General features: G+C 40.3%; 2 protein-coding genes across 3 annotated transcripts in view; both read left to right on the forward strand.

The window, feature by feature from the left end:
- Nucleotides 1-2,425, forward strand: part of adcy9 (adenylate cyclase 9) — a 34,015-nt gene extending 31,590 nt beyond the window's left edge. For both annotated transcript variants that reach the window (XM_039790917.1, XM_039790979.1), the window contains exon 11: nt 101-2,425. In XM_039790917.1, the coding sequence (XP_039646851.1) occupies nt 101-1,156 (1,056 nt within the window). In that variant the 3' untranslated portion in view covers nt 1,157-2,425. The remainder of the gene's footprint in view (nt 1-100) is intronic.
- A 4,057-nt stretch (nt 2,426-6,482) lies between these two features.
- The window catches only part of crebbpa (CREB binding protein a), a 62,482-nt gene continuing 56,375 nt past the window's right edge, over nt 6,483-12,589 (forward strand). Inside the window, exon 1 of the mRNA XM_039796625.1 lies at nt 6,483-7,404. Within this exon, the coding sequence (XP_039652559.1) occupies nt 7,323-7,404 (82 nt within the window). The 5' untranslated portion in view covers nt 6,483-7,322. The remainder of the gene's footprint in view (nt 7,405-12,589) is intronic.

Below are 12,589 nucleotides of genomic sequence, written 5' to 3' on the forward strand. Positions count from 1 at the left end.
GAGATGAAAGATACAAATCTTAACTATTGTATCATAACAATCATCTTAAATATATACACATTGTAGTGTTCAAATAATTTCGTTTCATTGTTTCCTTAAGGTGACCCAGAGCTACTCCAAGAATCACGACAGTGTGGGCGTGATCTTTGCCAGTATTGTAAACTTCAGTGAGTTCTATGAAGAGAGCTACGAGGGAGGAAAAGAGTGCTACCGTGTCCTCAATGAGCTAATTGGAGACTTTGACGAGCTCCTTCGTAAACCTGAATTCAAAAGTGTGGAAAAGATCAAAACAATCGGTGCCACCTACATGGCAGCGTCCGGACTGAACGTCCAGGAGTTGGCTGAGAATGATGATGACTCTCTGCACGCTCACCTCAGGGCACTTTTCAACTTTGCCCTGGAGATGATGGGCGTCCTGGATGACTTTAACAAGAACATGCTGGGTTTTGGTTTCAAGCTCCGTATTGGATTTAACCACGGGCCGCTGACGGCGGGGGTGATCGGCACCACTAAGCTGCTCTATGACATTTGGGGAGACACGGTCAACATTGCCAGCCGCATGGACTCCACTGGGGTGGAGTGTCGGGTGCAGGTGAGCGAGGAGAGCCATGCTGTGCTCAGTGCCATGGGCTTAGAGTTTGACTATAGAGGTACAGTGAATGTTAAGGGCAAAGGTCAAATGAGGACCTTTCTGTACCCCAAAAGTGGGGAAAGTATATATCAAGACCGAACAGAGCTGGGCGCCAGGGTAGGACCCTCGTCCGTGGCATCAGCAGCCAATAATACTTCAGAATCGGTTGCCCATGCAGCAGCTCTCCCCCCCTCTTCTTCCACTCCTCCTTCCTCCTCTCTTTTCACACTCCCTCCACAACCACAGAGCGCTATAAGGCCTTCAAGAGCAGGGCCTGAGCCTGTCCAAGCTAAGTCCACAGAGGTGAGGGAGGAGGGATATAGGGACCCTCCACACCTCCCTGGGCAGTCCCCTGCCATAGACCTTCACCTCCCTCCACACTCTGAACTGGGCCAAGAGCCTAGTGCAGCACAAGTGCCCTCCCAGGTGCAGCCTGCTCCTCTCGCACTTCAAGAAGAGGAGGATGAAGAGGTGGAGGCCAACGAGCTAACAATACTCAACGAGGAGTTTTATGCCCGTCTCTGATCCCTCCTATTCTCTTCCCCTGTCTTCTGCCCCACTGCTGCCCCCGGCTGCTGACTCTCCAGGACCGATTGCAGGTGCAGGGCAGGATGTCCCTACCTTTAGGCGTGGGTGAAGTGGCTTCGGCAGATGAAGAAGAGGGAGTTTTTCACTCCAACACAAACAGTGGCTACAGTGGCTATGAAAATGGCTACTACTGTCTTTCATGATAATGTTGCCTGAGTGCTGGGGTGGGTTAGACCTGTGTTGAGCACAGCAGTGTATAGGGAAGAAGGCTGAAAGGGGTTCAGAGGGAAGGACGTTTTGTTGGTTTTGTTCTTGATGTTTTTTCTTATTCATTTTTGTTATTAAGTGCCTTCAGGACTAGAACAGTGAACAAACAAATATGAATACTGAACAAAGTTTTAACAATCTTAGACTACAGAACATGCTGTGGTTTCTTACTCCATGCTTTTTATTTTCAATGGAAGTATTTCTTAAAAAAAAACATTATTGTTGTGCCATATCATTTCTTTTAACTTGATCAAAGTCTAGACCTTACTTAAGGGAAAATTATTTTAGATTCTATATAAGTGCCAGTGCAGCATAATGGGCTGAGCAGGGAACTATGGGAAGAATGAGGGAATACATAAAGCAGTGTTAATTTGTAATTCTGCTTTGACATGAGGGCTTAAAACAGTATTAATTTGTGCTAGTCTCGGTAAAAGGGGACATGCTACAAAGCAGGCTGCATACATTTTAGTTTGTGTAGCAGCTAAATGCACATTTTAAGCACAGGTCTTGCACAGTGTTTTGTCGACCACTTGTATTTGGTAGTTATTACCGTGAAATAGATTTTAAGAACGTTGAAACTGAGTTCTTGTCCGTCACAAGTACAATCAAAAGCACAACATTAAATTAAAAAGGGAATATAGATATGGAGGAAAAGGTGGTTTTAAACAGTGAGATGATCACAAACGCAGGAAGGCACTTTAAATATACTTAAAGTGATACTCCACTCAAGAGGTGTCTTTTGAGTATGACCCGTTCTGCTTTTTCATTGGTCAGAACCACTCCATTGGAGCTCACTCATAGGCTAGACTGAAAGCCGCTGTGCTGCGTAGAGAGAAACGAGAAATAGGGCGAACGACAAACTTGTTGCACCTACCTTTACCAAGAGATATTCTATTAAATTATTTTTGTTGGTACAAAACAAATTAAAAGACCAAAAGTATTTAGTATGTTTGGGGGCATTGTATGTCTTTTTTCATTATAGCACAGTAAAGTAATGACAGGAAAAAAAAAAAAAAAAAAAAAAAAAAAAAAAAAAAAGAGAGAGAGAGAGAGAGAGAGAGAGAGAGAGAGAGAGAGAATGACATGCAACAAAGGTCCCTTAATCCCTGGGCCAGCATGGTGACCCTGGGCACTATAGTTTTTAGCAAATTTGTATCAACAAGAGAAAATAGTGCATTTGCTGGGGACTGTATTCAGTGGCTGATGTGGTATGTTAGTGAGTATTTACAGCAGCAGGGCGGTGTATGTGAGATTGACTCAAAATGAAACTACATAGACCATGTTTATTGTAATGAAGCAACATGTGAACGCATGTAACAATGTGGCTCATTAATGTGCTATTATTGTTTTTAATAACTCTAAGGCACAGAGGAATAAGACATCAGACTACACAGACAATAACTATTTGTTAACCATAAGAAAAATACACCAGACTTATCCTTTAAAGACTACAGTGGGGTGAGAGTTTGATACTCAAAAGATGTTGAGTGGAGTATCACTTGAAGTGGGACTGTGAGGGAGAATCAGTCTTTAGTTATTGATAGATGATAGGGGTTAGTCCACATTGCTGTTGGTTAAAGTGTTAAAGCGCAGATCAAGTTCATCAGTCAACAGTTTAAAACCTCGCACTCAAATGTAGTTTCATTCGTTGCCTTCATCGCCGGAAAAAAGAAAAACATTGGTCAGTTCATCATTATAGATTTATTCAATAGTTAAGTATTGTCTGCCTTTAGCTTTGTGATTTGCTGTTGAAGGGGTGGGACTTTTAACTTTATCCTGTCACAGCCTTTATACGGAGAAGGCCCTCTACTGTATCAATATACATAAATTGTGCCACTTTAATTGAGTGATCTACAGGTGCAGTGCAACCTAAACTAGCTGATTGTTTTGTGGTGCCTAAAAAGTATGACTGTATTTTTTGAGTATTTTGGTTTTCAGAAAGTTTTTTTATCATGCTGTTTTCATAATGACTATAGATTATGACTGTATGTTTGAAGAAATGATGCTCGTTGTGCACGTTTTGCTGAGATTATTTTTCACAAATTCCATCAATTGTTTTTGCTCTTTTCCATTTCTTTCATACTGTCATCAACCGGTAGCCTGGACTAGTGTGGTGGTGGTGTTCTCATTGAATAGCTGGCACCTCTGTAGTTCTCTTTGTTCCTTATTCACTTCATGCTTTTATCTTTACTCTTTAAAGCACTTGTTTCCCCTTTGTACTTTGCGTGTATGTGTGAGAGAAAGATATTTAATTTCTACTCCAAGTCATTAAAATAGAAAAGATCACTGTAATATGATGCAAAATAATATCAGTCAACTACATGGCCACTGTTTATTTTGCTGTTGCTGCCTTATCTGTAGTGGAATTACACGCACAAAGCTGCATTCTTTAAGAAAGCCCTGAAGTTTGAAATCTGTGTAATGATGCGGCAAACACATACAAACCGCCACATATTTTAGAGACTGATCAACATTTGGGCTAAATAATCTTGCCTAGAGAAGCTATGGCCACACACATAGCTACAGAGATGATATGAAAAAGAAGGAACCATCTCTTTCTATGTAGCCATCTCCATCTGTAGCATAAAACGCATCTTTGTTTACCTCTACCATTGTGCACTCCAAACATACACAGCCAGTGCATTTTGATTTAGGAATATGCTTTTAAAATATTTTGTAACAGGCACATCTCTCGTACGCTTGTAGTGCATATTCTCAACATGCTCAAGTTTGCCAAAACCTAATAAACCATACCACACAACGTTGTAAAAACAGATGAGAATATCAGGTATCAGTTTTCAAGGAAAGTTTTCCCCTACATTTTCCAGATTACCCTTCTGCCTCACGTTGTTAGATAATCCTTGGTGATTGATTTTTTTGGCCATGTCGCTCGCTGTAGCCTCAGCATGCACCACAGTAACAGAAACTATCAATAGTAGATATGAGATGTGGGGCTCCACAGGTTGACGGGCACACCACAACTACAGTAGCGCACATCTGTACACACGTATAAATAAAATATTCAAGTGAACACTGCTGGCTCTGTGGTCTGTGATACATGGGGGGAGAAGTATGCGCGATCTTGTTTGCATGGGAATGAATGAGCAGTTTTCTTTTTTTGCCAGATACACTACATTTTTAGTTTGATTCTGCACCATGCTATCATCTTTAAAAAAATAATAATAATTTCAATATCATTCTTTCTACAGTTATGTTGAACATTAAGCATGTATTGCCAACACGCAGGATTCTTTAAATCACTAAGCTTTGCTCATTTAAGGTTACTTGGATTTTACTCTTCTCTGACAGTGTATTGATAGATGATGTGTGTACCACAAGATCTGTTTTAGTTTTGGCAGAGGAAAAGACCTGTCTTTAGAGGTCCACAGCTCCAGTTAAAAAAAAAAAAAAATGCATGTAAGAACAGCCAAGTGCATTGAGGAGAAGTTTAAAGAAGCATTCAGTCATCCCTTTTTTGTTGAAGAAGTGTGATTCTGTTTATGTGATGGAAAAATAGGGGAAAGAGTGTTCTATTAGCACTTATTAAAATCATCACAGAAAAATAGCATTGCCTAATCACTAATTTAAATGGTGACAGCTCCACATCTTTGTATTACAAAGTATAAATTCAACCCGTATGTGTTTTTAATTACACTGGGACAAAACTTAGACAGAGTTGTTTGATTTTAAATCTTTGTGTATTTGTTTTATGTTCATGAAAGAGTTGTATTATGTATGTTTTGTGCACATTACCCATGTATCATTTATCAACACATGATCGTAATCTGTACACATTTGCACAAAGCACTCTGTTTGTACATATGCAGTTATTTTATGTCACATATGATTTTTTTATACATGTGCATGTGTCAGATTTTGCCAGAAAACAATGAAAAAGCGACACTATCAAATTGATTTAATGTGTGTCTGTTTGAGTGAGTGTTTTATTATTTTTATTTCAGTATGAGAGAAATAAATCTCCATGCAGAAAAAAATTGAGTGCACTGTGAAATATAAAGGGAAGATGAGTTCATGTCAAACCATGTATGCACCTTAGCCTGATTATCAGACTGAGTTGCCATTTTGTCTTGAAATTGCTGTGTAAATCATAGATGTGGCCAAGTTTAAGGAAAGCATTCAGATAGTCCCAACACTGCCAATAAGGTGAAAGTTCTTTTGATCAGCCAGCGGATGACTAAAATGCAGATTATACAGTGTGTATCTTCAGTATATTTCACAAAATATGCACTGGCAGAACCTGTAAAGGGTAATGAATTGATTTTGATTTATCTATTATTCACTTTTAGCAGCAAAGCAAAAGAAAGTAAGGGTAGACATCTAAAGACCGGCCACAAAGTGGGAAAAATTCAACAGAAGAGATGAGTAAAATGTAAAAAAGTAAATCAACAAACTTTATGGCCACCAACTGATTGTTAATCTTTTTTGTGTAGTTTTGTTGTCTCTGTGCTAATCTGCAGGGAGGACTAACATGCACAAACCTCTGCTTTACTTTTGTGATGCAGAAAATCACATCATTATTAAAAACCCAGATCCTGTGAAATGTTTACCTCTGACTAAATAATACATAATGCAAGTCTAGATTATAATATGCCTTTTTAAGTTCTTCCCCTTTCAAATAAAAACACAGGTAGCCCTACTACCATTATGGCATTCTACTTGTTAAAGGTATCATAACTTTATTGAATTTAATAGCCAACTGATGTTATAATTTAGAGGAATTTTGGTAGCTTTAATTCATAAAATAGCATGCTACACAGAACTGAAATGAATGTATTATTTCTGAATATTTCTATTTTACATTAAATTTTTTTAAATTACTAAAGTTATTTTTCTATTAAAATTAAATAAATAAATTAACTATAATGTACTCACAAAAATGAGTTATAGATGTATGAACTCACTGACTTTTAAACCGCTTGTATGTCTCTCTGGCAGTGCTGTAGCGCCCCCAGCGTTCAACAGCAGCAGCGTTCTCACGTAGGGCGTGATTGCGCGGCCCCTCCCCCTCCACAGACGATCTGGAAAAGGAAAAAAAAAAACTTTTTTGTATCGAAGGAATCAACAGCCGCCATCTTGTCGTGGCTCGGAATTAGGATTTCGGTCCAACACTGGGTTTTACGTAGAAAAACGAGCATCCTTACCGCGATATGACAGCGTCCTTCACCTGAAAACAAAATCTTAACATCGCCTCGGAGACATTTCGTGCGAAAAAACGGGAATTGGATCGGTGGTCGTCGGGCAAAAAAGCTCCGTATATCTGATTTCCCCTTCAGAGTGCGGCGATTCAGCCCCTGACGCCGTTCAGGAGCAGTATTGTTTACCGTTGGCAAGCGGAGACCAGATCGTGACTTTCGAGGTGATTTGCAAAAATCCAGCATTTTTATGCAATTGCGTATTTTTGTGGAGCTTCGCGCGATTTTTGCATGAAGAAATTTGACGTCACGCAAAATGGGTACTTCGAACACCTAGAAATTACGACCTTTTCCCCTGACTGCAGCAGTCCACCTGATTTTACTGGATTGTCATTTTGAAGTTCGAGTTGTACATGGGGAATATTTTATTTTGGGTTATTTAACGATAATAATGTGGGTGTTGGGTGTTGGATTATCATGGGGTGAATGGCGGTGGCGAAGCGGGGCGCTATTGCATCTCTTTTGAAAGACACGGACTCTCACAGTAAGGAGTAGCTAACGCTAACAGTTAACTTAGCTGGTAGCAGGCAATTAGCTAGCTATTAGCCAGTTAGCTAACGTTAGCGGGCTGCCAGTTTGCTAATGTGTTAACTGGCAAGGTTCGGGTTGATAAAAACAACTTCCCTGCCATAATCATCATAATCAACTTTTGAGCAATCAGCCGGACAAGAGAACAACTAGCTATGGCTGATAACCTGCTGGACGTCGGACCTCCCAACTCTAAGCGGCCGAAGCTGAATTCACCTGCCCTGTCAGCGTCTGAAGGTAAAGGCCTCAACATCGTCTGTTCATGTAACGTTTAACACCAATATCATGAAGATTTACACTTAATTCCGGTGTGCTCTTCTTTCGTTAATGTATCGACTACCCATGCAGCACAGTTTAAAGTCCCCATGTCAGCTCGGTGTGCTGCTGTTCGTAGTAATGTTAACTCTGGTTTTACTGCAGTGTTGTGGTTTGATAGTGAGCATGTAAGGTTAATTGGAAGGACCTACCCTGTACACTCGATTGGCAGTTTGTTAGGTACACTTGCCTTGTGCTAGCTAATGAAATCTAATACAGTTCTTATAAAACTGCGATAAATCCCACCATGGGGTATAGCTCATTACAATGCAACAGTACTACAATCTGGAGTCTCCAAAAAGGACCTCACAGTTATTAGTTAAAGCAAAAACTGAACATTGTTGAAGATAGTAAAGTTGGATGTCTTGTAGCGCTTTTTCATTACTAGTTTTAACTTGGTGTATCACACTGACAACTGATTATATGTTAGCAAAGGGCATTTTTTTTTAATCAGTTTGACTCTGTTCCTATACAGCTGTAAACCCTATGTGTAGGAAGTTGTAATGTTAGTTATACTTTCCATTGTAGATCTGATGGCATGATGGAGACCGTAATATATTAGTTTGACCCTGATTATCTTAAATGCTCAAATGCAACGTCCATACCTATTCTAAGATCAGATGCCACGTCAATTCATGGCATACTGTTCATCTGAAATCTATATAGCTTATCAGATTCCCATGCTGGATCTTTTAAAGCAGTTTCATTCATTTAAAGAGATTTCATTTTATGTGTTGCGTTCATTGTTCAAAAAATACTTTAGTACTGTATACTGGGGCTCAATTCAGATACCAAGTGTAAAACATGAATTAGCAGGGACAAAACCACAGTTATCTTCTTGGCCACCGCAACCCTAAGCAAGCATTTGAGCCCGCAGACCAATCTGGATGTGACTGGACTGCCTGTTATTGTACAGTAAATATTTTAGTCACTGGATTTGGTTTTGTCATCATAGTGTATTAAGGGTATACATTGTTCCATTTGCATAAACACAGACTAAATAAAATAACTAAAGGGGTAGTAGTAGTAGAATTTTTTTAACACTGAAAAGTATCTCCAGGCTTGTCATTTTCTGATGTGATATTCTGTGACACTTTCTTGGCCGCTTGACAGATGACTCTGATCCATTTCTGCGGTAATAAGGTTGTTAGGAATATGTTTCCTCAATGGCAGCAAAACATGTAACCTTAGCCAGCAGACAACTCCTGTAGGCTAAACTGGGTTTATTAGATACTGCTGGGACTGATTTACAATAGCAGACATGGGGGACATGGAGGACAGATGGGGAAAAAAACTTTATAGCCTAGCAAAATTAAGGCATAAACAACCCATAGTACACCAATAAGTTAAACCTGCATCAATCAATGTTTTTGATAGGGATGTTAATGATTAACCATTAACCGACAAAAATAATTTTGACCAATTAATACCACCAACGCAATAATAAAAAACAAAATAAATATGATTTAAAACACATTTTTTGCATTGTAAAAGAAACACGTTATACAATTTACTTTTTAACTGCTATTTAACTTAACAAGTTGCTTTTTAAGTTTCCTTTTTTCTGCTAAGGCTCTCTGTTGGGCAGTGCTGTTTACGGCAGAGGGCTACGTGACACATGCCACTATATCCATGAGGACTGGCGGGTTGAATCGGCCAGCCTAGGGTGCCTGGGTAGCTCACCTGGTAGAGCGTGCGCCCATGGACAGAGGCTCAGTCATCGCCGCAGGTTTTATTCTGACCTCCGGTCCTTTGCTGCATGTCATTCCCTCTCTCGCTCCCCTTTCGTGTCTAAGCTGTCCTTTCGGATAAAGGCCTTAAATGCGAAATACAAATCTTAAAAAATAAAAATAAATGGGCCGGCCTACACACAGAGTATGCCAGGCAGACACACAGCTGACAACCTCGCAGGTAGATGCGGTGGAGACAAGCTCGGATATACGCGCGGTTGCGCAAGCGGTTCCAGGAAAGTGGCTGCATGTGTCCACGAGCTCAGTGTTCTGGTTTTACTGCCTGCACATTTACTGTATGGATGAGTGTGAGCTGGTCTCATCAAACCCTATAGGTAACTGTTTCCATCAAAAAGGCTCTGGTAAACCCACTGTACACACTGTGTCCAACAGAGAAGTGGTTGGGGAAGGAAGCCAGACATCTATCAAGTAAGGGTTTTCTCAAAAGTTGTCAAACTAAGTTTGCTAAAAGGCCAACATGTTGCACAGTTCCTGCTGGGTGTGTAAGTAGTCAATGTTTTTTCTAACACATGACCCAGAAAATGTAATATGCCAGCAGTATGCATTTTTAAGGGCATGGAGAGAAAAGATGAACAGAGACGTCAACCGTGCGGTTACTCATGTCAACACCACATGAATCCGATCAATGATTTTTTTTCCCCTGCGGTGGCCACTGACAACACTGTGGCCATTGTGCTATCACAATTATTGGGTGTTGTAAAGTGAAAGTTTGCAAGTTTTCAACCGGCTCTTCGTGTGGTTTCGTTTTTACCCTTGTGTTATAATCTGCAAAAGTGATGGACGGCCGTCAGTTTTCTGTCATTTGAAAACAAATTCAGTCAATGACGGAAAATATTAGGTTAACCCAACATGTTTTGGAATCATATGTAAGTTGTAGGAATTGTATGCGAGTTGTAGGGATGTAGATCTGTATTCGTAGCTATGCAACATCTTTCATGACAGCACCACGTCTATCAAATGGCACGTTCTTCATTGAGTTTGATTTTGTTTGGTCTGCAATAAAAAATAAGTTGGACAGCCTTTTAAACAAATGCAGCTGACACAACAATGATGAATTACTACACCCATCACACATGGCAGAGGCACCACATGTCTGCCTTGATCAATCATTAAACCCGGCCTGCCTACTCTTTATAGTTTTCGCCAGTTACAATTGGGACCTAATGGACCTCATGGGACAGCACTTGGCAACATTGTCGTCGGCCGTAAATTGCTGCGGATAAAGAGTTTGCTTTCATTCTTTGATGACATGTCATGCCTGAAGCTTTGTGAGCAGCACGCCTCTTCCCTGACATTTGGCCTTTGCCTTTTGCAGCGCGCCTGGTTTGAGTTGCACATCCCATTTTGGGGTGTAATGTAGCTCATGTTTATGGGGAGTCTTTGCATAATTCGATGTGTGTAGTGAAGCATACATGCTTGCAGCATGTGTGTACTTTAATTTTGCGTCTGTTTGGGGAGGTTCCTTTTTGTTGTAGTGGCAGAGAGCAAACGTGTGCCTCCTGTCTCTATTCAGGCCATGTGTCACACTGCGGGGTCCCTGGGCTCCCCTTGCCCCTCTGTCTACAAAAAAGCCATTGGTAGTGAGCATAGGTTTTATTAAGATGTCTTGACATTATAGTGACTTATTTCAAATTGGGACAATGGTTATTGTTGTTAAAAATGTGTAAATGTATGCTAGATTACGTGTAAATCATAGTCTGTAAATGGCTGATGGTCTTCAGCTAATGGTACTTTTTCTCTGGCAAAGTTAGGGAGTGTATAGGTAGGGTGAGTCTCTGGTTTGTCTTTTTGCTGATCAAAGCCACAAGTGTGCTAAAACCTAACTAGTGAATATTTGATGCATGCCTTGCTGAGATCTTAGTTCAACTCCATGTGTCAGTCACAGTTATGTCAGTGAAACACCCACATGTCCCACGTACCACTGTGCAAATGGCACCTTTTTTAAAGCCTAGCAGGCAGACGGTAAGCTCATGACGCAGTCGCTAATGGAGCCATTAATGCTTCTGACTGCGGGCAACCAGAAAAACCCTAAAAAAAAAAAAGAAAGAAGGGGGAGCAGTAGAGCGGACAAGGGAAGATGGAGGCTGATGTGTCACCACCCACCTACCCCTTTTCATGTAAAAGGTTCATGACAACGTCATCTTGTCTTTTAGCTGGCTTTGTTTGCAGCATGGGCTAATTGGTAATTATTGTGTCTGTGCATGTATTTAGGCTTGTTTTCCCTTGTTATAATACAATCTGTTTCCATTAGCCAGTATTGCAATTTCTTTTGATTCTACTTGCAGCTGTCTGTGTGTGAGATAGAGAAATTTGAGAGTGAGGCTGAAAGAAGTGCGTTTGTAGACAACACAGAAAATTCAGCTTTTTGTTTGTTCATTTATATGAAGAAAAGCTGACTTCACAGATATAGACTTTCCACCACAAATTTCCTTATTATATGAAAAACAATACGTCTTTGAGTAATTCTGATTTGTCCTAAAGCACTTGGCTAAATGAAGCTCTGCATCTGCGTTAAATCTCTTGCAGCTGCATTTGACTGGACCTCACATTTTTACTGGAAGAGATCATTTCAGCTAATGTGATACGTCACTTTAAATCAGTAATTAAGCGGGCATATAAGGGTATAGCCTGGTGAGGATGAGAAGCAAGAGAAGGCTTTAAGGATACAAAGTTAGATTTTCAAGAAGTTAAAATGGAAATGCGTAGATCAGGTGAGGCCAAAACAAGATAGGAAACTGATTAAATCCACTACAGGAAGTAGCAGTGATTTATGAGCTCCACTGGTGACTCAACCACACATGTGGCATTTGGCTCTATGAAAAGCGAAGTTAAAGCGGCTATATTCAATATTTTTATAATAATGTAAAAATGTAAAACAGTTTAAAAGGGTTGCTCATAGTAATGAACCTACAGAATTATCACCAGAATATGCAGCTCCCCTTTAGGTTTACAGAGCTTTATAGCAAGTTTCCGCTCTTAGCTCAGCTGCCTGGCCCACAACTTTATTGTTTTGGTTCACTCTCACTGCGTTTCATAGGCAGCTGTTTTCATCGAAAAAGCAATTGACACCCACTTTACACTACCACAGAGACAGCGACTAGCTGGTGAGCATAGTGGAGCATTTAGCAGCTAAAGAAACATATTTCCCTCCCAGGAGTTGGTAGAGACCAAAAATGGAGCTAAAAGAACGTGACTTATTTGAATTTGCCAGGTGGCCAGATACGTGACTACAAATTAATGCTTATGTTGCTGCTGGATGTGTCAATGAGCAACTGTTTTCCATATGTCAGTGTTGTGTCAAGGAAAAAAAACTGGCGCTGTATTAGGCCTGCACGATGAATCGTTATAAAATCTCG

This window comes from Perca fluviatilis, chromosome 1 (genome assembly GCF_010015445.1).
Source record: "Perca fluviatilis chromosome 1, GENO_Pfluv_1.0, whole genome shotgun sequence".
Classification (NCBI taxonomy): Eukaryota; Metazoa; Chordata; class Actinopteri; order Perciformes; family Percidae; genus Perca; species Perca fluviatilis.